This window comes from Lycium ferocissimum, chromosome 6, assembly GCF_029784015.1.
Source record: "Lycium ferocissimum isolate CSIRO_LF1 chromosome 6, AGI_CSIRO_Lferr_CH_V1, whole genome shotgun sequence".
NCBI lineage: Eukaryota > Viridiplantae > Streptophyta > Magnoliopsida > Solanales > Solanaceae > Lycium > Lycium ferocissimum.
This window is the reverse complement of record NC_081347.1, coordinates 54416908-54442125: the sequence shown is the minus strand read 5'-3', so window position 1 is coordinate 54442125 and position 25218 is coordinate 54416908. Positions and strand designations below refer to the sequence as shown.

At 36.3% G+C, this 25218-nt stretch overlaps 1 protein-coding gene across 3 annotated transcripts; it reads left to right on the top strand.

The window, feature by feature from the left end:
* The first annotated feature begins 3039 nt into the window (after positions 1–3039).
* LOC132059835 (uncharacterized) lies at positions 3040–24660 on the top strand. 3 transcript variants are annotated; one of them, XM_059452629.1, is made up of 15 exons: positions 3040–3151; positions 4788–5213; positions 6585–6662; positions 6885–6940; positions 7767–7886; positions 8004–8074; positions 8284–8377; positions 8509–8715; positions 21900–22151; positions 22373–22481; positions 22621–22688; positions 23317–23386; positions 23500–23574; positions 23663–23754; positions 24271–24660. In XM_059452629.1, the coding sequence occupies exons 2-15, from the start codon at positions 4911–4913 to the stop codon at positions 24344–24346; spliced, it is 1671 nt and encodes a 556-aa protein (XP_059308612.1). In that variant the 5' UTR covers positions 3040–3151; positions 4788–4910; the 3' UTR covers positions 24347–24660. The 3 variants fall into 3 exon arrangements, with proteins under 3 accessions (XP_059308612.1, XP_059308614.1, XP_059308615.1); XM_059452631.1 differs by lacking the exon at positions 3040–3151 and adding an exon at positions 3520–3540; XM_059452632.1 differs by lacking the exons at positions 3040–3151; positions 4788–5213; positions 6585–6662 and adding an exon at positions 6709–6790 and having other exon boundaries at positions 6889–6940.
* The last annotated feature ends 558 nt before the right edge of the window (positions 24661–25218 follow it).

The following is a 25218-nucleotide window of genomic DNA, read 5'->3' as shown; positions in this document are numbered from 1 at the left end:
AAAGAATGCACATACGAACTCAGATAGCGTTAGTATACACGTATATCAAATGATAATTTGATTCTAAAATGAAACGGGCAGCACCTCCTTTACTTCTTCTTAACTACCACACAATCAAAGAACCAACAACAACAATAAGGACTTCAATTAACTCCTTTTAAAACTCAATCCATCAAGATACATGAGTATACACCAAAACAGTTCGACATATGCTTCATATACGACACCTACACACCTTCTCCTTCCAAATACACCAAGTATAACAACCTCAACACCAACTACTATCCATACAACAAGAATTTATCTCAAAAACACATTAATAACATGGCTCAAACTTCTTTCCCTCCGAACCTAGTATAAACACCAAATAAACTCATAAACATGGAAATAAAATGAATTCTTACCTCAAGGACTCAAGAACACAACAATTCCAAGATTATTTCACCTTGAAGTATCCTCCAAAGCTACTACAAGAAGGAGAAACAAGCTTCAACAACACTTCAAAAACTTTTGGCACTTAATTCTCACTTTAATTCCTTAACTTCACTTGGGGGTTGATTACATATGTTAGAGAGGGTTTCTCGGAGTGTTAGGGGTCTGGGGAAATGAAGATAATGAGATATAATGAGCAAAGTACGAATTATATACTAAAAAGGGCTGCCACCGACTTCAATTTACGGTCCATATATACGGACCGTAAATAAAATACGGTCCGTATAATTGGACTGTAAATTGACAACAGTGGCTCACCACTACTGTTATCAAAATACGGTAGGGGTCAAAACAAATATACGGTCTGTAAAATCCAGCCATAAATCCCAATTTTCGTCGAAACACATTCTTGTCGATTCATTTAACCTCTAATCCTTCCAACACATACTAAGAATGAACTTAAACCCTCGTATACTCAAGATGAACACGTCTAATCTTATAAAACCTTAAAGATAATTCCGCTTTCCAAATCTATAACAACTAACTCACGAATTGACTCAACATATAAAAATATGAGGTGTAACATCCTTCCCCTCTTAGAAACATTCGTCTTCGAATGCTAAATTCTCAGGGGTCTACAGAAATTTTGGCAGAGTCTCCGCTATAATCACACCACTGCCAACTTTCCATACAACCCAACAATACAGTACAATGACACACAAGGCTACAATAATCAATAACAATAATGGCCCGATGTGACCAACAAAAGTAACTGACAATATAGTGCATACCAGAAGATGATGGTATCGTGGTCTGCACCTGCTCTGGGGTCAGAAACAATTGAGGATATCTAGACTTCATATCTTTCTCGGCTTCCCAACCTACGAACCTGGCGATCTAGAATAGCAACAGGGACTTCCCTATATGATAACTACTCTGTAACCTGAAAATCATCCACGGGTACAACTCTGGAAGGATCCCCGATGCACTTACAAAGCATGGATACATGAAAGACCGGCTGTACAGACTCAAAGTTTGAAGGTAAATCTAACTCATAGGCTACTTGGCCTACTCTACGTGTGATCCGTAAGTGTCGATATAGGGGTGGCTAGGCCCGATGTACCTAGGGCTAAGCTTGCCCTTATTACCTAATCTCATGACACCTTTCATAGGCATCACCTTCAGAAACACCCAGTCATCTACTTGGAACTCCAAGTCTCGCCGTCGATTAGCTGCATAGGACTTCTGACGACTCTGAGCAGTTAACAATCTCTCCTGAATGAGCTTAACTTTCTCTACCGCCTGCTGGACCAAATCAGGCCCTATCAACCTTGATTCTACGACTTCGAACCATTCGATAGGAGATCTACACTTCCGTTCATATAGGGCCTCATACGAGGCCATCTGGCTACTGGAGTGGTAGCTATTATTATACGCGAACTCAATAAGCGGCAAGTGATAATCCCAGCTACATCTGAAGTTTATCACACATGCTCGTAGCATATCCTCGAGCGTCTGAATAGTATGTTTAACTTGCTCGTCTGTCTGGGGATGAAATGTTGTACTAAGGTTCACCTGTGTCCCCAGTCCCTTATGGAAGGATCTCCAGAAGTTAGCTGTAAACTTCCACCCGTAAACCTCTATGATATCCAAGTACATCTTCGTTGGCCCTGGATGAATAGAATAGCGGAAATAATGAGCTTCCGCCATAATCTGCTGACATAACCCTGCAACATCCGGAACACACAATCTGCCTCCATACTTCAGAACTCAGCTCTACTATAATGGATGGGATTAGATAGAAACATTGGTAATCGGCACATTAAAGTAGGATGGTTGGCAAAGAATGTGAAAAACAACAGGTCATGGGATGCTATAGTGGGATTCCTCTTCTCAGTAGCTGTCTACTAAATTTGGATAGAGAGAAACAACTGCAGATTCAACATGAAGAAGAAGACATACAAGGCTCTCATCAGAGATATTGTATTGCCCTGCAGCTCACATTGTAGGGCAGAAACATGTTAAATGGGCAACCCACTTGCATAGTTTAGATAGATTTCCAAGAGTGTAAGACCAAACTTGAGTTTATAACAGGCTGGTCATTATAGAGTTTCCTGATGTTTCTTTTGTTGGTTAGTATTGAGAAATCTAGCTGAGTCCAAAGCTAATTGTATAGAATTGCTTACTGGTTAAATAAAATCTTTTCATTTGACCGGAAAAAAAAAAATCTTGACCCATCCATTATAAAACTATTATTTGTTTATACAATTTGTTGTGTTTTTTATAACTAAAAGCAACCCAAGGTGGAAATTTTTCTTTTAGATGGTTTGTAGTTGCGTAAAACAAATTATTGACGCCGGACATGGTAAAGTCATAGGTTAAGCAAGATGGATGTGAACCCACTCACTAAAAATTCTTGTTAGTTGCTTATTTAAATTTTGCACACCGTTCGTAAAATTTCTAATTCCGCCATTTGGAGATGAGTGAAGATGACGTGTTGGAAGGTAGGCAGATAAGCATGACACAATCAACGGTTATTCCCTACATCAGGTCTCATTTAAGAACTATTTCCTAAAAATCTAAAAAATTTGACCAAACAGTAAAATTCGAAAACATGACCCCCTCAAAGGAAAATAATTGCACAAATTCGCAATACAATTCGGAGAAGGGAGTCGTTGTTTCTTGCTATATTCACGAAACCCCACATTGATTTCTTCAGGTAGTGCTTGTGTATGTATATTAACTGTGATGTTCAACAATTGGGACAACTTTTGAATTGGGTTTCTTTAACTACATGCTTCATTATTGGTACTAAATTTTGTTAAATTGATCAATTTTAGACTTGTTTATAGAAACTTACTTATATGGGGTTGATTTTAGATTACAATCATGGAGTTGTTGATACTAGTTATTTACTCCTACTCAAATTTATATACTCCCTTTGTCCCAATTTATGTGACATTTTTTCCTTTTTAGTCGGTCCCAAAAAAATAAAAAATTTCTATTTTTAGTAACAATCTAACTTTAAACTTCCATTTTACCCTTATGTTTTCTGTATTTGCTTTGCTTCTTGCTGTATTCACGAAACTGCACATTGATTTCCGCCAGGTAGTTGCTTAGACTTTTCAATGTAATTTGCATATTTATGTGTCTCTGTGAAAACCTGTTGTGTATGTATTTGTGGGTCTTTCCTTTTCTTTTTTTTTATTTAACCTGTGATTTTGAACCATTAGGAGAAATTTAGTACACGCTTCAGTATTGGTACTAAATTTCGTGTAATTGATCAATTTTAGACTTCTTGATAGAAACTTATATGGGGTTGTTGAGTTTGACACATAATGATTTTACTCCCTCTCTCCCAATTTATATAACCCCTTTGTGTCAATTTATGATACATTCTTTCTTTTTTAGTCAGTCCCAAAAAAACGACATCTTTCTTTAGTTATTGACAATTTAACTTTGAACTTTCATTTTACCTCTAATGAGATGATTTATAGCCACAAAAATATCTACAACTTATTTTATACCACAAGTTTCAAAAGTCTTTCCTTTTTTACTTAAACTCCGTGCCGGTCAAACACCTTCACATAAATTGTGGCGGAGGCAGTACTACTTTGGGACATCCAAAAATGTTTGACACCATGTATTTTGTGTGCAATTTTGGCAACTTTCAAGAATTTCAGATTCATTAAAAGTATTCAAATTTTAAACTTTGACACGATGGTTTCTACATTAAACTATCGTTTCGACAGTTACTTTAATATTTTCTTCTATTGTGATATTTAAGTCAATTTAACATCTTAAGCTCTGTCCGGTCAAATGACGTCATATAAAAGAGAACGAACAGCTGTATAATGCGACATATCGAGTATTTCGTGATTGAGCATCAGTTAAATCAGTGTTACTAAATCAAGCCATTCATTCAGAAAATTGTGTGCTTCAAATAATTACGTCCAAAGTGATCTCAACAAGAAGTGGTCGATTCTTTGAATCTCCAACGTTGTGAAGTTGGATTAATATCAGAATTATTGTATTGGATGCTGAAATTGTGAATTTTAATTGAAATTTGATTATTATAGTACTGTATTTATGTATGTTTAGTATTTTTAAATTTTCCTTAAGTTGCGGGCTTCACTTCAAAGAAAAGTGCGCTTCACTTTTCACTTTTCGTTTCAAGCTCCATACATATTGTTGCTTCTTTGCGCTTTTCGCTTCTAAAAATACTGAGTTAAATATGAGAAGCTATTTGGATGTAAAGATTCTATTTTTCTTTGAAATGCTACTGCTCTTTGGGTAACTAGTCATGGTTTGGCATCCTTATATTCTAATACCAAGTCTTTTTTTTTTTTCCTCAGGGATTTGAGTTCTTTTGGTATAAATCCTTGTCGGGTTATTAAGATATTAGTATGAGTTTAACATTAGCAATAATCAAATAAAGGGGAATATTAGAAGAGAAATTTGATAAAGTGTAGCACAATATGTATCGGCCTGTGCCTACTAGTACCCGAGGTGGGGTACCTACAGATAGTGGAGATCCTGTGGTGACATTGGACCAGGTTCCATGTTGGAGTAATGCTGAATTTAGGTATGTATATGAGGATGAAGATCCTACTAATTCGTACTTTCCGGATCCTTTGGCATCTGTTTCTGGGTCTGAGGGCAACGCTTGTGGCATGGTTTCCAAGTTTCCCGTGGATCACGAGATTAACTCCAAGATATACTTGTGGAGAGGAGACCCTTGGAATCTCGAGATAGATGCTGTCGTTAACTCTACTAATGAGGTAAGAGGTGACTCTCGCATACCAGTATTTGTTTCAGATAATTACTTTTTGGGACCGCTCAAAAGAATAATAGCCAGCAAATGCATAGGTTTTGTAGATTGAGGAGCCGTATGGACATGATTTGAAATCATGAGATGAAATCATGATGATTTGAAGTTGAAATTTTGTTTGGACATGCAATTTGGATTTCTTAAGTTGTATATTTTCTTATAGACATAAAAACCCCACAAATTGTGAAAATCATCAAAACTTTTCCAATTCTTATACAATCTTACCAAATGCGAAAGTCATAGTTCATAACAAAATGAATACGCTACTAGAAGGCCTTTTTGAAAAATACAACATCAATTGATCAAACTTTAGTTCAATAAAATGGAAAATTGAACATGAGTTGTAGTGAAACTACTCTTTAATATAATCCTCCCACATGGCTGGTGAGAGTAAATTTGTTATAAATATACTGCCAGCTTGTAGATCCTTTAATATTTCATATTAATGGTTGGTAAACATGATTGGTAAATATATATACCAACTTATGGATCTATTTTTACAAAATATAAACTTATGGTTCAACTTTTACATTTAAAATATTTGGAATCCTAAATCATGCCTTTTTGGATGATTTGGGATTTCATGAGATCGCATGTCCAAACGCTGATTTCATCTCATGATATGAAATCGCATGTCCAAATGCCTATTAAGTATAAATATACATATCATATACATAGTTAGTGTATAGGTTTTGTATATTTTGGCTAGCATCCGTAATTAATTTTGGCTGATGGGCTAAATATGAAAAAAGCCCTATTTGCTTTGCATGTCCATCATAAATGTGAGCATCTTTTGTTGTTTAGCATTGAACATCTAGTTTGCGTGCATTTTTTCATGTGCGACGGCAACATAAAGGTGAACTTGTAGCCAACAGTTCCTAGTAGCTCATCTGTGTATCTCTGATTTAAGTGAACTTTGTCTAACTTTATTAAGCAAGGGGATGACTGTAATTGTATGCTTGTTCTTGAACTGAGATTCAAGGTCCAAAACATATATCTTAAATTTTAATTTTATTTCTCTGAAGGAATGGGGTAGGTAGGAGTGGGTTAGCGTAAAAGTTGATAAGTCTTTTCGGGTTTGCAAGTGTGGAACTTGTCTAGAAATTGAAACATGTAGTTTTTTGTTTTGTCCCATACACGTCTTACTTGTCACTTCCCTAAACACTATGTGGACAAACAATGTAATGGAATTGTCCAAATCAATTGTCTATTTAAGATATGGTTTCACCTGTTTTATACTTTTATGTAGACATTATTTTTATCGTCTATTGATATATATGCTTCAACATGAGATTTACTCCTCTATTTTGGTGGTCAAAAGAACTTAGATGAAGCTCACAGCAGCCCAGGATTGCATGCTTCAGCTGGACCTGGTCTTGCAGAAGAATGTACCTCATTGGTAAGTTCTTTACTCTATTAATTTGGATTGCTTATTTTCTGAGCAGGTTTGCAAATAGAAGTTGGAGTATGACTTGTGGCAAACTGTTGAAGTTCCAATTTGTACATTCCTTCTTCAAACTTAAGGAAGTTATCTCCCACTTTTTAAAACTTATGCTGTTCAATTTCAACTGATGACATTGATGTTGGAAAGACTAATATATGGTTTACTTTTCCTTCATAGGGAGGCTGCCGAACAGGAATGGCAAAAGTGACAAATGCTTATGAGCTTCCTGCTAGGTGGGTATACGGGATTATTTTCTCAGGACTTGTGCTACAAGCTTTTTCATCATCTTCATATTTCTGCATGTGCTAGAAGTAAAGAAATGTATTACAATGTTCTCACTTGTAGAAATACCTGTCCTATGCATTCTTTTTTTGTTAAATCTGTGAACCCAACTAAGCTGGCTGTTCATAAAGGAGCATGTACTCTGAGAAATATACCTCTCACATGGAGCTTGGAGTTTTTCCTTTGGATCGTTACTGCACTCGTTGAACATGTAAAGAGATCCATAATCTTATGTTCTACAGAACAATAGCAAGTGGGTTGGTTAGAAATTTGTGTCTGCCAGCTAATTTGCAATGATATTTGACATATTTATAAGAAATTTCAGTACGCACAAACAGTTTGACACTTTGTTTGGATTTTCTGAAATAAGAATCCAGTACAGTAGTAGTTTTATGAAACGCAGTCTTATTTTTAATTGTACTTTTTAAGTTCTTATCCATTCATTGAAATCATTAGGCCGCTATTAATTGAAGCAATCTTGGCACCTTAACTTTGCTGATAAGAACATGGTGATTCACACTTAACCCAACCTAAAGATAAAGGAAGTGAGAGTTCACTTAATGTTTTAATTGCCATTTTAATTTCGAAGATCTGTATCATGGTTGTTCAGGTGGAGTAGCTATATTCTTGTATCACCTTAAACTGCTAATAGATTATGGTCTGTTAAAGTTAAAAGCAAGAAATATTAAGTGTTCTACTTCCTTTGAACTTTGTTTTACATACATTAGCATCTGCTAACTATTGACCTCATATTCATTTTATTCTTGCATTGTGCAGGAGGGTAATACATACTGTGGGTCCCAAGTATGCTGTAAAATACCATACTGCTGCAGAGAATGCTCTAAGCCATTGCTATCGCTCTTGCCTTGAGCTTCTAATAGAAAATGGGCTCAAGAGGTTGTCTGATTGTCATAATTTCATCTCTTACGTTGCAGTTCCCCTGATGTTATTATTAAAGGAAAATAAAAAAGAAGCGAAAATTTAAAAGACTGATCTTGTACCATGTGGGTGCAGCATTGCTATGGGATGTATATATACAGAAGCGAAAAATTACCCACGTGAACCAGCTGCTCATGTGGCAATAAGTGAGATATCTCTGTTGTCTATTTTCATAATTTCTGCCTCAATGTTTCTTAAGTGATATTCAAGTTGCAGATATACATAACTCTGTTTTTGCTGTAGCACTAATGCTATTGTATCTCCATTATAAAGATGTTTTGATGTTTTAAACGTCTATTCCAATGATCTTTTGCTCCACTGCTTCATAATGACATCTTTATTTCACTTTGATTAGGAACCGTAAGGCGGTTCATCGAGAAACAGAAAGATAAAGTAGAAGCAGTTGTTTTTTGTACTACTACATCACAAGATACAGAGATTTATAAAAGGTATTCTTGTTGCATCAATCTTCCAGTAGATAGATAGCAGAGGGAAGGAATTCCGTCAGTTCCTATTCTTTGGGAAGTCCATCCATCGATCTCTCGAGTGGTATTAATTCATACATATCTTTATTCTGCAGATTGCTTCCACTCTATTTTCCTCGGGATAAGCATGAGGAGGAAGTTGCCCTTTTAAAACTTCCAGCAGATGTTGGGGATGAGAATGGGGAGACAACTATAGATGAACGTAAAATTAGAATAAAACCGTTACCAAATGCAAAAAAGTCCAATCCAAGGATTCCCCAGGCCTCTGTTGATTTGTCTATCAGTAATGTTGGTTTGACCAGGTTAGTGGCCAATGCTGCATCCACACTATACAGGGAGCCATGTTGCTCATATATTATGCAAAATTGAATATATTTGTCCTCCATTATATTTTTCTAATCCTGCACATGTCATTAGGAAAAAGTCTTATTTCTTACCTTAATCTTTAATGGAGCTCCAACCTGAAGTATGACAATAATTTAAGTCATAGTCGAAAATAAGTAAATTTGGATTTTCTTTTCACAAGATATTTTGATACGTAGAGTCCACTCATTTCATGTTGGAGGTTTGTCTAACGACAAGGGTTTAAATAGACCCAAAGTATAACGAAGGGTAAAATTGTGCAATTCTCGATAGTACAATGCAAATTTATACCTTTTCCAACAAACAAACAAAAAAAATCATCCTATCGTTAAAGTTATAACCTACAACTTCATGACCTGCTTATGTGAGGAGGGTAGGCTTCCCAAACTCATATATGAAATTCAGGTTTAAGGTTGAGCTTTAGAGACTCTGTTAGTACAAAACTTTGAGCCGGCCAAAATTATTTCTGGATAAGCACATAGTTGTAATACATCTAAAAAGATGGAAAATCCAAAGTCTATTAACTACTCTATCATGTTGTGTAACTGGTATTACAATTTGTTTAAATCAAGGAAATGGAGCTTCACCGAACACGTTTTAAGTACTCCTGCAATAAGAGTGACATAGATGTTAAATATCACTCAACGACCAACAACAACAACAAGCCCAGTATAATCCCACCATGTGGGGTCTAGGGAGGGTAGAGTGTACGCAGACCTAACCCCCACCTTGAAAGATAGGGCGGCTGTTTCCGAAAGACCCTCGGCTCAAGAGAGGAAAAGAGAGGAAAACAAGACAAAAGGTCAGATAGGGCCAAGCATACCGAAAACAATATGAAAACAAGGAATAACAAAAGCGAGAAAGTCATGGAAGAACAGTCCGGAAAGAAAGGAGCATTAACTACTATAGATAAATAAGATAAACAAAGTACACGGCCCAACAAATATAAGCAGCAGTCAAATGCAGAAATGAGGAATTTCCATACCTTCGTTTGTGCTTATTAATTCGAGTCCAGACAAACCAAATTTCTTTATTTGTACTCGTTAATTTCTTTTCCTAATTATTAGCACAATATTGCTTATTGATGTTTAGTGTTGTTCTGTATGAATGCAACACAAGTTGTAAGGTAAGTTCCGTATGTCTAATTTCCATACATGGCATTGATCGATCATCAATTATATTTGAGGTTGATGGAGCTTCTAGCAAGACCAACTAAATTTGACATATTTTAGTAGAAGAATAAGAAAAAAACTTATGATATTTAGAAGTAATCTTAAGAAGTAAAGGGCTGCATTTCTCATGAATAAGGATTGTTTCCAATCTGATACATACATATATCATACACATTAGTTTCAAAAAAAAAAAAAAAAAAAAAAAAAAAAGGAAGATACATCATACACCTGAGATGTCGATCGTTTGCATTTTCCAACTGGTGGAGGACCCAGGATTTTATTCGAGCAGGGTCAAATAGATATTAAAACTGGGACGGTAATCGATGATAAGATTAGCTTATTTTTATACCTATAATACCCTTGAAATTTCCATTTTGAGCTGGTACTATTTTTATAAAAAATAAACAGTTAGACAAAACTACAATTCTAATTTTAAAATTTCAAGCTCTCTTAGAATTAAGTTAATAACAATAACAATCTAGAAATTTTGAAATACCATCAATAAATAAGATCAAACTAAACAAATAAGTATCCAAAACAATAAATAAATAAATAAGAAGAAAACTAACGTAACCTACATGTATCCCCAAAAAAAAGAAGAAGAGAAAAGGGCACAAAACTTCATAAATTACAAAAGTATAAACTAAACAGATATAGATGAAGAAACCTACAGATACACGTAATTTTTAAAAGTTACATTATTAAACGATAAATAAAATAATCTAGACTATTACAATTTTAGTATAATATTCATAAATTAGTAGAAGCTAATACAACAAAAATAGTACATTCACGTCTGGTAGTACAAGGACGAAAGCAGAGGCGGATCTAGGATTTGAAGTTTATGAGTTCCCATAAATCTCAAATTAAAAACTATTATATGTGCCCAATGGGGAATTGAGCTCTAATACAAAAGGCCACAAAGCTTAAGCAAATTCCATTTCTACCAGTGGACAAAGAGCCTACTTTGTTATTGATTTCCCAACAAATGTATCTTATATATTTAATAGATTTCTCAATATAAATACACAGTCAACGTAAAAGTTACTGGGTTCCCGAGCCAATTACCTAGATCCGCCCCTGGATGGAAGGACCTAGAAATTATCGGAACCAACGCCTGCAACACTTTAATGACTTAAAAAAATTAAAAGTGCATCAAAAAGAGCTGCGCATTGCTAGGTTCGAACCGACTTGACACAAGGTAGGTCCGCCCTTGTTTCCAACTCTAAATATATTCATTATGGAAATATGATTATTTCTCCAACAGTCCTCACGATTGAGTTTTAGGATTTTAACTACATCTGTCTAAGAAAGTAATTAATTTATACCTTAAAATCTAGGTTGTGCAATTAGTTTATTTCTGAATTTGGTCAAATTATCTCAATCAACTTTCAATCACTTAATTATGTGGTATCAGACATCTATATATATAAGTTAAAAACTCTTAATTTATGAAGCATACCATCAGGGAAAATATATTGGGAAAATAGAGCAAATGGCTGCGGAGAAGGAACTGGAGAACCTCCTCAACCAACTTGTTGAAGGAAAAGGCTTTGATGAACTTGAGGCTAGGGAAACTAAAGGTTTATTAAAGTTATTTGTTGTCATTAGCACCCGTTTCATTTGCAACATTCTTATCTACATGTTCATGGAGTTGTTTCTTTCTCTCGTCAAGTTTAATCTGCATTTTTTTCCTATGAAAAAAAGTAGATGACGAAAGGAAGAAAGGAAAAAACGCAGACTAGGCTTGTTGGATGGAAGAAATAACTCAATCAACGTGTAGATAAGAATATTGAAATTGATGCTAATGACAACAATGCTGGGGAAGAGAATGATGGGCATCATTAGGATGTTGATTGAGCATGTAATACTTTTATTTTCTTCTATCACTGTTTTGTCATCTTGTCTTTTAATAGCCATTTACTAATTATAAGTTTGTTGCTCATTGTTCATTTATTTATGTTATCATTGTCATTTAATGATTATGAAGGATATTTTATTTAAGTCAATAACTTAGTTATATGTATCCTTTAACTTTTCATAAAAAAGGTAGTTATATGTGGTCATTTCCCAATTTCTCGCTGACCATCATGTAAAAGGTACGCTGTTAGAGAAGTGCTATTTACATGAAGTAAAGGTCAGTCATTGACTGATAAAGGATCCATTAGTCAATGAGGTGAGCTATAGGTGCTTTCTAATAGACTTAAGTGAGTTCTGGACAAGACCGTTTCTTCTTCGCAAAATGCTTTTGTCAAAGGAAGACAAATTTTGGATGCAGCATTAGTGGCGAATGAAGTGGTAGATTCGAGGAGAAAACAGGGTGTTCCGGGTGTTTTGTGCAAATTAGATCTTGAGAAGGCTTATGATCATATAAACTAGAAGTTCCTGGATTTCATTGGTTTTGGGGAGAAATGGATCAGTTTTTGCATCTCTTCTGTGAGATACTTGGTTTTGGTGAATGGAAATCCTTGTGGTTTCTTCGGTAGTTCGAGGGGGTTAAGGCGGGGAGATCCTTTATCACCTGTGCTTTTTATTTTGGTGATGGAAACTTTGAGTAGGACGATGTACAGAGTTGTTTTAGGCGGATATATCAAAGGTATCAAGGCTACAGTTGGTGGTGCTAGTACCTTGTCGGGTCATTCGTCTTTTATTTGCAGATGATCCTTTGGTGTTCTGTGATGCAGATGGGATCTAGTTGGATTACCTTGGACAAATGTTGACTTGGTTCCAGGTGGTGTCAGGGCTCAAAATCAATCTTAGGAAGTGCGAGATCATTCTCGTGGGTGAACTGGTTAACATTGATTCGTTGGCTCAAGTGTTGCATTGCTGGGTAGGGACCCTTCCTCCTACCTACCTTAGTCTTCCTTTAGGCGCAGCGAACAAGGATCACAGTGTTTGGAACCCGGTCATTCAGAGGGTAGAGAAGAGGCTGGCAGGTTGGCAGAAAAGATACTTGTCCAAAGGAGGGAAGGAAGTGTTGATCAAGAGTACTTTGTCGAGTATCCCTACTTATTATATGTCCTTTTTCAATGCTCTTACTGGTGTTATAGAAAAGATGGAAAGATTACAACGGAACTTCCTTTAGGATGTGGTGCATGGGGCTAAGAAGTTTCACTTAGTATGGTGGGAGATTGTGACATCTCCTAAACGGTGGGAAGGACTTGGGGTTAAAGACTTGAAGGTCTTTAACAAGGCACTTCTGGGCAAATGGTTATGGAGATTCGGGGTGGAGGGAGAAGCTTTTTGGTGAGGGGTGATAGCGGCTAAATATGCTTTTACGGAAGGAGGATGGAGAACAAACGTGATTACTATGCCGTTCGGGTGTGGTGTGTAAAGGAATATAATGAAGGGATGAGAAACTTTTTATGATAACACCGCTTTCAAGGTTGGAGTAGGGAGTAGAGTGAGTTTTGGGGGGCAAAAGTGGTGTGGAGGTTTGGTGCTAAAGGATTAGTTTTCGGTTTTGTATAGGATGTCTTGCCAAAGGGATTCATCGATTCAGCAAGTTAGGGGGACACAAGGGGTGGGACTTTTTGGGACTTGAGGTTTAGGAGAGATTTCCAGGACTAGGAGGTGAACGAACTTCAGAGTTTGCTAGCATTACTTCACAAGCAGTGCGAGCAAGTTGACTGAGTTGGGAGTTGGGGAATAACAAAGTGTTCTCTAGCTCCTTCTACAAGAAGCTTTTGGTGAGAGCGAAGGTTAGTTTTCCACACGTTTTACGTCTGGATTCCTAAGGTGCCGGGGAAGGTGTGTTTTTTCACCTGATTAGCTACTAAAGGGGTGATTTTGACGGCGGAGAATATTAGAAAACGAAATGTTGTCTGCATAAGAATTTGTTTCCTTTGTAAGGAGGCGGCAATGATGTGGATCACATTCTACTTCATTGCAAGGTAGCCACGAGGTTATGGTGGGATATCTTTAGATGGTTTGGTGTTTCTTGGACTATGCCAAGATCTGTGAAGGAGATGATGTTCAGCTGGAGGAGCGGAGCTAGAAGAAGAAGGCACAAAGACGTGGAATGTTCCTCTTGCTTTAATGTGGGTCATTTGGTAAGAGAGGAATAGGAGAGCTTTTGAATGGGTGGAGATGAGCTTTGCTCAACTAAGGAGTAGTCTCGATCCCTTATTTTCTTTTGGTGCGCCCATGTAGTTCCCGTTTGTATAGACGATTGGGTGACGTTTGGAGAGAACCATATCTTGTAGGTTTCTCTCTCTCTTTTTTTTTTTTTTTTTTTTGTGGTATACACCTTGTATATGACCAAGTTGGCCTTATTAATATCAATGAAAACGTTTACCTGATTAAAAAAAAAAAGTCATGAGGTCTGGAGTTCAAATCCTAGCAGAGGCAAAAACACTATGATTTCCTCTCATTTGATGAAGCCTTGGTGGACAGAGTTACCCGATACCTTTGATATTAGGGAGTAGCAGGTACCTATGGAATTAGTCGAGGCGCGAGCAAACTAGATCGGATGCCACGATAATCAAAAAAACCTAGTTATGTGTAAAATTTTGGATTTCGGTCCAGTGAACCTAAAACGGTAATCTCATCCAACCTAAAGAGTATTATTAATTAATCAATAACAACTAGCATGACTTTGACACAATTCTAGTGGATCACTTTTCAATTATGTTTCTCTAATTAGGATGAGGATACTTGCCAAATAAATACTCGTAAAAATCTACTTTGGGATCTCATATGGTCTCATTCGATTCTTCACCACCCGCTGGTTCCCTTTATCCGTCACCTCCATTGCTGCCACGGCCGCCGCACAGTACCATGCCGATGGCAACAACCTTCTTCTACTCTTCCACAAACGCTACCTATTGCCGCTCACTATGCTTCTACCACTGCTAGTGTAGCTAAAAGGGGAGATTTTGAAGATTGCATTATGCTTGTTCTATAAAAATGGCACAAGCCCTATTTTTTACTTGAATTTCTACAGAGTTTTTGTGCAATGACGATTATAACCCTATGATAGTTGAATTGTCGTGCGATTATGTAGTAGTGAATGACGATTATATTCTTGCAAGAACATAATCTCCGTGAGTAATACGAGTAATATGAATTGTTGTTATCTACAAAATTTCACTTATTGCCTTTCTCAATTGGGAAATATTGAAATGCTGGGGGAATTTGACCACCAGTCCACTCACTTTACATTGTAGCTCTATATAACGACAGGGTATAAATACACCTCAAGTATAATAAGGGTCTACAACTTCGTGACTTGCTTATTTAAGGAGGGTAGGTTGCCTGACTCATATGAAATTTGGGTCAGAGGTTGATCTCTAGACCATGATAGTACAAACCTTTGAGCCTGTCAGAAAACTTTACTAGACATGTATATTATCTTAAAACATCTAAAAAATGAAAAATAACCTAATTCTGTTAATTAACTCCTCTATCATATAACCTAAGTCTGTTAATTAACTCCTCTATCATATAGTATAATAGTACTACACTTATTTCAATTTGTGTTGAACACGTTTAAGTATAGGAGCAATAAGAGTGATATAGGTGTTAATATCACTCAACGACCGAGGGACTTAAAATAAAGACTTTCAACCTTTGTTTTTGCTTATTGATTCAAATCCAGACAAACCAAATATCTTTATCTGTACCTGTTTATTTCTTTAACTAATATTAGCATTATATTGCTTGTTGGTATTAAATGTTCTGTGTGAATATGACACGAGGTTGTATGTTACGTTTGACATGTTTAATTTCCATGCATATAATAGGTCAATGTCATCACTTATATTTGAGGTTGATTGAGCTTCTAGCAAGACCTACTGAACTTGAATGTATTTTATTGTAGAAGAATAACAAATTAAGCTTATGATATATAGAAGTAAAGGGTTTCCTCAATCCCTTGGTCGTTGAGTGATATTAACATCTGTCACTCTTATTGTGCCTAATCGACTATACTTAAAGGTGTTCGACATGAAGCTCCGTTTCCCTAAAAGCATGTGTTATACCAGTTATCTTATATAATTAACTGTTAAAATATATAGTCATCGCATCCAAAGAAATATAAATTAGGAACAAATAAATTATCATATATCACTACATTAACGAATAAAAGATACTTCATTTAAAAGTTGATTTTCTTTCAATCTCACATATGTAAATCAGAATGTATTCACGTTCTTTGCCATGTAAGCACTTAGGAGGTCAAGGTTATCAAATTACTAAATTGAGGGGGTAATAGCCTATTTTGCCAAGTCTTTGGAGAGTCCGAAGTGTTTTTCTTAAAAGGTGTTTATTTGGAGAGTTGAGGTGTTACTTTGACCACGCTTTTAGGAAAAAAGTAATTGCCTTTAAGTAGTAGCCAAAGTTGTTTTTCAAAGGTTGAAAAAAGTTGCTTTTACCGAAAGTAGATTTTCCGAAAGCACTTTTGGAACCTTGGCAAAACATAAATTGTTGCTCTGATACCACTTTGTCACACCCCAAATCTGAATGGGGCAGACCATGTTCTATATGCAACTACTATGAATTGGCCAAAGCACTTTTCAAATTGATTAAGCCAAACACAAGATGCTACTTTATCAATGAATCTAATTACTTGGAATATAAGGAGGTTGAATAAGAACTATAAGCAGAGGGAATGAAGTTTCTAAGGGAGATGTGGGTTACTAGTAGTGATTGAGCATAGAGTCAAACTAAGGTATGTGCACTCTAAAGTCAAGAAGTTTGGGCACAGATTGGGATGGTGTTCAAATTATAATGCAAATGGAAAGGGTAGAATATGGATTCTGTGGGACACTACTCAAGTAAGATTTGATGTTGACCAGATCCATGATCAGATCATACATGGTACTCTCTGTGAAGAATAAAAGGTTTCAATCTACTGCTGTCTATGGATTACATATTGTGGCTGATGGAAGAGACCTCTAGAATGAGATAAAAAGGCTTTCAAGTTTAATGCAAGAATCATGGCTTATCAGGGTTGATTTTAATGCTATAAGTGATCCCCAGGATAGAATTAATCGAAGCAATGTACAAGAACTGGAAGTGAGAGACCTCAGGAACCTCATGATTGACACTGGGTTGGCAGAACTCTCATATGTTGGGAGAACCTTCACTTTGGAGTAATGGGCAGATTTTGAGCAGGATTGATAGGGTGACAGTGAACTCAAACTGGATGCTTCAATGGAACATTATTAAATTGGAAGACCAGATATAGAAGACACAAGATTTTCAACTACTTGGTTGACCATGATGAGTTCAAAAATATTGTAAGAGACTGTCGAAACAACAGTGGACCTGTAAGTTCATTGGATGATGTCGGGAGAAAACTGGAGGATGCGAAACAAGGGATGAAGACACTCACGGCCACCGAGTTTAACTCTATCAGAATTAAGGTGGATATTGCTAAATATGGCTAACAGATGGAAACAACCAGGATTTGCTGTAAGAGGAGATACCACAACAGTATGAGAAATGGAGAACAATAGAAGAGAGTAGAGAAAGTATAAATATACAAAGCTTATACATTTGCTGGCTATTTTGTAAACTAGATCACCCAAAGGTATTGGGTTGGTATTGTCCTTCTTTTCTTTTTATTTTAATTTGAAGTATTCAATTTTAAAATTTAGATTCTCTTATATTAAGTTAATAACAATAACAGTCTTGTAATTTTGAAATACCATCAATAAAATAAGATCAAACTAAACAAATAATTTACCAGAACTGTAAATAAATAGATAAATAAAAAGAGAACTAAGGTAACCTTCATGTATTCCCAAAAAATAAGAGAAAAAGGCACAAAACATCTGTCTAAGAAAGTAATTAATTTATACCTTAAAATCTAGATTGTGCAATTAGTTTATTCCTAAACTTGGTCAAATTATCTAAAGCAACTTTCATTTTTTAATTATGTGGTCCTATCATATTTCATATTTTCCTAATTATGAAACATACCTTCAAGGAATAGTGAATGCTCAAGGAAAAAATATTAGGAAAATAGATCAAATGGCTGAGGTGAAGGAAATTAAGAACCTCTTCAATCAACTTGTTGAGGGAAAAAACAAGCATCAATGAACTTGGTGCTAGAGAAATTAAAGATTTGTTAAAACTATTTGCTGTTACTCAAACAAAACTTGACCAAGGAAAGAAACAATTGAATGAACACAATGAAATTGGTGCTAAAGACAGCAATGCTGGAGAAGAGAAGGGGCATCCTTAGGATGTTGATTTAGCATGTAATACTTTTATTTTTTTCTCAGTATTTTGTCATCTTGTCTTTTAATAGCGTTTCCTAGTTATAAGTTTGTTGCTCATTGTTCATCTATTTATGTTATCGTTATTCTATTAAGTTGAGTCAACCTAGTTATGCGTATCTTTTAACTTTTCATAAAGAAAAACTAGTTATATGTGATCTGATCCCATTTTCTCATTGACCCATCATACAAAAAGTACGCTGTTAGAGTGAGTGATTTACAGAAAGTAAAGGTTAGTGAATGACCGATAAAGGATTCATTGATTAATGAAGTGAGTTGAGAGTCATGAGGTCTCAAGTTCAAAACCTAGCAGAGGCAAAAACACTGTAATTTTCTCTCGTTGGTCGAGGTGTGCGCAAACTGGCCTGGATGTCACGATTATCAAAAAGACCTAGTTATGCGTAAAATTTGGAATTTCGGTCCAGCCAACCTATTTGTGCAACGAACGGCAATCTCATCCAATCTAATGAATATCATTAATTAATCAATAACAACTAGTAAGACTTTGACACAATTTTAGTCTATCGCTTTTCAATTAGTGTTTCTCTAATTAGGATGAGAATACTTACCAAATAAATACTCGTAAAAATCTACTTTGAGATCTCATATTGTCTCATTGGATTCTTCACTACCCACCGGTTCTCTTTCTCCGTCACCTGCTGTCGCCGACGATGACAACAGCAGCATTGCCACTCACTATGCTTCTTGTTGTGTAAAAATGGCGCTCGACCCCATTTATTACTTGAGTTTCTACTGAGTTTTTGTGCTAAAGAAAGTGAAAAGTGAACCGAACCAGATTTCAACTTTCACCAAAGTGTGCTAAGATGAATATCATTCACCTGGGATTTTTAGATGATGCATTACTTGTCTGCAGGGGTGATATGGGATCTTTAACGAGACTGTTTGATTGCTTCCTCAACTTCTCAGCTGCCTCTGGCCTGGTTGCAAATGTGGAGAAGAACAAGCTCTAGGTCCAATGGGTACATCTTTACTGTAGAAAAGGCCAAGATATCTGGGCTACAACAACAATATACCCAACGGGATGTATGCAGATCTTACCTCTACCTTTGTGGGGTAGAGAGGCTATTTCGTATAGATCCTCGGCACCACGACGCATTACCAAAACAGGCTAGAAAGAAAAATAACGACATCGAAGTAGCAAGATAGACACGACCAATGAAGCAACAGATAACAATAAAAAATGAAGTAAAAGATACTACGCAAGTACTAAATAATAATAATAATAATAATACTAATAAGGAGAAGAGGAGACTAGCCCCCTATCCCTCCCACATAAAGGTGCTACAACACTTGGCTACCTACTAGCATTCTATCCTAATCCTCGACCTCCAAACCTTCCTATATCTAGGGTCTTGTCATCTGTAAGTTGGAGGTGTGCCATGTCCTGCCGGATAACCCCTCCCCCCTCCCCAACTCTTCTTCGGCCTACCTCTATCTCTCATAACACTCACTATAGCCAACCTCTCACACCTCCTCACTGGTGCATCCGCACACCTCCTCTTCACATGTCCGAACCATCTCAACCTTGCTTCCCTCATCTTGTCCTCTAGGGAGGCCCCGCCCACCTTGCCCCGTATAGCTTCGTTCCTTATCATATCTCTCCTAGTATGTCCACACATCCATCTGAGCATCCTCAAGCATTTTGGATGCCGTAGAAAGTTTTCAAGGTTAGGAAGTTCTTTTAAAAAGCTGATTTGGATGTGTCTATACTGCAGAGAAGTTCTTTTAAGAAGCTGAGGGTTGAGCACCAAAAGGTTCCTTGGGGAATGTTAACATGTAACAACCATGGTGCTGCTAGATGGAACTTTATTCTATATTTGGCTGTTCTTGGAAGGTTATATACCAGAGATAGACTCCAGAGATGGGGTATGATTGAATCAAGCCTATGCCCTCTGTGCGGTGTATAGGAAGAGAGTGCTGATCACTTGTTCTTTCTATGTGATTACTTAAGGCTGTATGGGACAAGATATTGGTAAGGTTTTAGCAGACCTAGTATGGACATGGAGGAGGAAGTAACATGGGCTGTGGCTATTGTGAATGGGAAGAATGCCATAGCTGAGTTGTCCAGAATGGCTTTGGCTGGCTGTGTATACCTGATATGGCAAGAAAGGAACTTGAGAGTTTTTCAAGGCAAGCAAAGGAGGCCGGATGTAATTGTCAAGTTGCTCATACAAGAACACTTGTGTAGAGGAAGTGACAAGGTTAAGCTAGCGAGTAGAGTTTGGGCTTTAAACTTTTATCCTTAATGAGTTGTCTGTTTGCTTGGCTAGTCAGATGATAAGTGTGGCATTGGGGACTATGTCCTAATAGCCATCCTTTTGTAGCTGAGACACTTGTACCTTGGTAATAAAAGTTTTTCATTACAAAAAAAAAAAACTACTTTTTCTAAAAGCATTTCTTGTTTAAAAAATACTTTTCAAAATAAATAGATTTTAGAAGTTTGGTCAAATATGCTATAGGTAGGACCAAAAATAATTGGGGCATGCACCGAATCAAATTGTCAAGTTTAGAAGGTCGCCCGATATTGTATGCCTTTTAACATATTGCAGGGTCTGAGGGTCATAATCGTCATTCCACAATTACACATCCGGAACCTTCACTGATAAACAAAATAATAGTAACGTGGGTGGTGTAAGGAAGTGTTCCGGATATGCCTTCATTACAAGCACCTTCCCCCTTTATTTTTTTTTTTTTCTTTTTTTTTTCTTCCCTCTTTGGCGCAAGGATGAAATTGACAGATAAAGTTCTTGTTTATTGGATTATTAGTAGAGGCTGTCCCTTAAGTAACAATTTTCATATATTCTCCTCTAACAATCTTGCAGTACTTGTCACCAAGGTAATATTACCTTTTCATTATTCAGCACATCACTTGATACTCATTGTGTCAGAATGACAACAAAAGAAATGCAGTTGATGTGATATGAGACTCAAGATAACACACAACAACCAACACTAGATAGAAAGTAGAGAGTAGAGACAGAAATTAAGAGAAATAGAGCTAGAAAGGATTTAATCAATTAAATAGAAGAAAAATTAAGCAATTAATTAAATGATTGTAATCCAAGGGAATGTTTACCCAAGTACGCAAGAGGGTTCAATTGGACAGATAAAAGGGTCTTCCCAAAACTCCAAAGGAGCCTAATCATCAAATGTTCATCCAAAAACTAACTAATGAACTAAAGCCTACTTTCTATTATTTATAATAGTGGATAAACTAACCTAAGCTTGTTACGATAATATCCTTGAGCTAAAAACAAGGAAATTGTTTTGCCTAGCCAATTAACTATTTAAAATGTAGCCACCCGTTGCTTAAATATCCACTTTAGTATGTTGTAGTCTTTCCATGGCATTTTGGATCTAGTTGATAGTCTTTGTATCCATGATGGATAATCCATATCCCATCAGAAGTGAAGCACTTTCAAGCAACTATGCTTGTAATTAGAGCTCAACATGTCTTGTGCACGGTATTCAGTGCTTTATCTGAGTATATTACAGAACTAAAATCGAAGTGAAGTTTGGTGGTAAATTACAAAAGCAAAAGCCATTAAGACAGGAAACTCTTGTTACTTTCACAGTGGAATATTACTTGGATGAACATTTCATTCTTGATGGACTTCGTCTTCGTCTTTCTACATTCTAGTCTTATTTGTTAAGGATACGCCTTTTTTTTTTGTCAAGCCTTACTGAAATGATTTTCTTAAGTAGGAGCTCATCTTATTTGGATGCTTTTCTGGATCCTGCTTTTATGTCCCTGATCAAGGACCCAGATCAGCGACGGAGAGAACAATGGGAAAAAACTGCCCAAGCACAAACTAGTTGGAACTTCTTTAAAATGCTTGGATATGGTAACATCGCAGGACCTCCTTTGTCACCTGCAGAAGAATATTCGCTTCATTCGAGATATCTTGCAAAAGCAAATACTCTGAATCTTTCAGAAATTGCAGAAATGAAAATTGTGTAAGCACCTTTGCTATATATATGTCTCTACAGACTTTATTTATTAGTCCATGGTTTCCAAAATACATGAAAAATCTGTCCAGTTGTCCAAATATTTACTTGTTTGGGTTTAATTGATTTGTCATCTTATGATGCAACTAACGAAGTCTTGTTGACATAGTTAGGAGGAAGTTCAGTTGAACATGTGTAATATTGTGCAACTTCCATTGACTTTATTTCAGCTACCGAGGAGGGGTTGACAGTGAAGGTCGTCCAGTAATGGTTGTTGTGGGAGCACATTTCCTGCTGAGATGTCTTGATCTTGAGAGATTTATTATCCACGTTGTAAAGGTACGTGATACTTGCTTAAGTTTGATCTTGTTTTGTTGACGACTATGGGTTTTCCCCACGAAAATAGGTTAGGTACGATCTTTGATGTAGTTACTGCATGATTTTGCTGTATAAGATTACACTGTATGTCACTTTTCAGGAGTTCGAACCATTGATACAGAAGCCTTACTCTATTGTGTACTTCCATTCTGCTGCAACTTTACAGATGTGAGTATCATCCTTTCTCACATTGGCCTGTCCTCTTACTGAGTACGATGAATAGACATCTTCGTATAATTTTTTGGTGAAGTTGATTCTCTTCATTGACTTGTCCAATTAATTAAAGTTAAAGGTTAAACATCGAATTTGTATTTTGTACTTTCCTTTAATTGGTAGTATTATATAATATGTGCTCTTTTCCTACCTTCTATTAACAAAAACAGCAACGTGGTACATCATTGCAATTTTTTCTCCACTTTTTAATTATAGTTTTTGGGATCCTTCTTCTAGAGAAATGGCTTCCATGACCATATGGTTTGCTGTTAAGTGTCAAAATTCCTAATACAATAGATTATTTCTCAGCTCCATGCTTTTGAGACACTTAACCTATTGCAGTAATCTTTTCTAGAGTTCATTTACAAACTTGTGCTTCCTTTTGCTTAGTCAAGTATTGTGTTTCTTCCTTTGCGGTTACACAGCATAAATCTCTTTAATAATTCCTGTTTATCTCAATTTTTTTTTTGAATTCGACAATTCTTGTTTTATCTCAATTTCCTTTTTTTCTTGGGCTTAAGGTTGTCAGTTCTATTTTGTTTTTTTGATGTTTCTATATATTATATTTTGTTGTACCAAACAGGCAACCAGATCTAGGATTAATGAAGAGAATACAACAAATACTTGGTCGAAAACACCAGCGCAACCTTCATGTATGCAATGCTTCCCCTCTGTTTCCCTTGTTCCTTCCCCAATGTTGGAATTTTACATGCCATCATACAACTGCTTGACTTTCTGTAATGTAAATCTCCTTTTCTCTGGGTAGGCAATATATGTTCTTCACCCTACCTTTGGACTGAAGAGTGCAATTGTTGCATTACAACTCTTTGTGGATAATGTGGTACTTACGGTCCTATTATCTTCCTCCCTTTCTTCTCTCTAATGTCACTCCTGCATTATAATGTTTAACCTATTGCACTAATTCTCAGGTATGGAAGAAAGTAGTATATGTAGATCGTCTTCTGCAACTATTCCGTTATGTTCCTCGCGAGCAGCTGACTATTCCAGATTTTGTATTCCAGTTAAGTCATATCAATCTACTAAACATTCATTTTTCTGATCATAATTATGAATTTCAAGTGCAAAAATGGAAGTTGTTCTACCCATTGTCAGTAGTGTTGCTCCATTGAGAAAGGTGCAAATCAGTGATATCTAATACTGTATGAAATAGTATCGTTAAAGCTCGGAAATAGATGTTCAGACTCCTATAAGGGAAGCACTGCACTTAGCACCCCTGTTTCTTTAATATTTTATTTATGGAACTTGACCCTGTCGAGGGAATTTGTGATGAGGAATCCTAGAAAAGATCGACACTCCTCCATGGTCCCGCAAAGATCTCTATGTATTTGTCCAAGACAAATGAGATCTTCGGTGTGGGAGGCTGGAGCAGCTCAAAGAAAAAAGAGTCTGAATTCATCTCTCTGAATCTTGTCCGGTTCTCTTCGACTGTTCTTTACGTGTAGAGCTGTCGTTTCCCGTAATGTGAGGAAAAGAATTGAGTAGACAACTTGGACTAATAATCATGTTCGCGTTGCAGGCATGATTTGGAAGTAAATGGAGGGAAGGGCCTAATTGTGGATCCTAGAACAAAGTATGTTTATCAGAGACCATAGTGCCATGTCAAGTGAGCTTCGACTCAAACTTCATCGGGACATCCGATAGAAAAAAAGAAGAAGAAATAGATGCTGTAGCAAGCTTGTGGGTTTTTATTTTCAGTTTATTGCTTTTATCTTCTTCTTCTTCTGCTTCTTCTTTTTTTTTTTTTTTTTTTTTTTTTTATAGACTTGTATCTGTTTTGTGCATTATTAGCAGTCATTTAGGTAATTTTGTCTGTAATTTGATTTATTTATGCAACCATATGTTCAGTCCTTTGTGTGCAAATGGCAGTAAATTTCTTTATTTATGTGACATTTTCCCTTCTATGAGATGTTATTTGAGTCCTAAAAGAGGACTTGATCATCCGAATATTTGTGCATGAATGGCCTCTCTTTTATTTGCACATGCTGTTCCTCTCTTTTTGTTGGGTTAAAACCTCTCACAAGTTTTTTCTTTAATACGTATATTCCAGCGAAATTTATATTATCAAAATTGAAATATTGAGCCGTGTGTGCATCTCATATGCAAGCCTACAACATAAAAATCCTTTGGCGATCAGTGAGGATTCGTATAGTTGATTCTACCTTGTTTGGGATTGAGACATTTATTTGTGATCGACAATTGCGAAGTCGTAGAGTAATGCAAGCACTTGAGCACCTCAACTTCTTTCAGTTGCCTAGTTCTATGCTAAAGAAGTGATCTTGATGATAGTGTTAAACATCAATGCCATCTGAAACTGAATCAAGAAAGACCGGAAATTTAATCTATCTGATTATTGCTCCATTCCAGTGCTGATAATGTCTCAAAGAGTTATCTCCAGATAAATTACTCAAAAGAACGAACTGGCATCATGCGCCTGTCTCCACACCAGAGTGAAAAAGGAAAATAA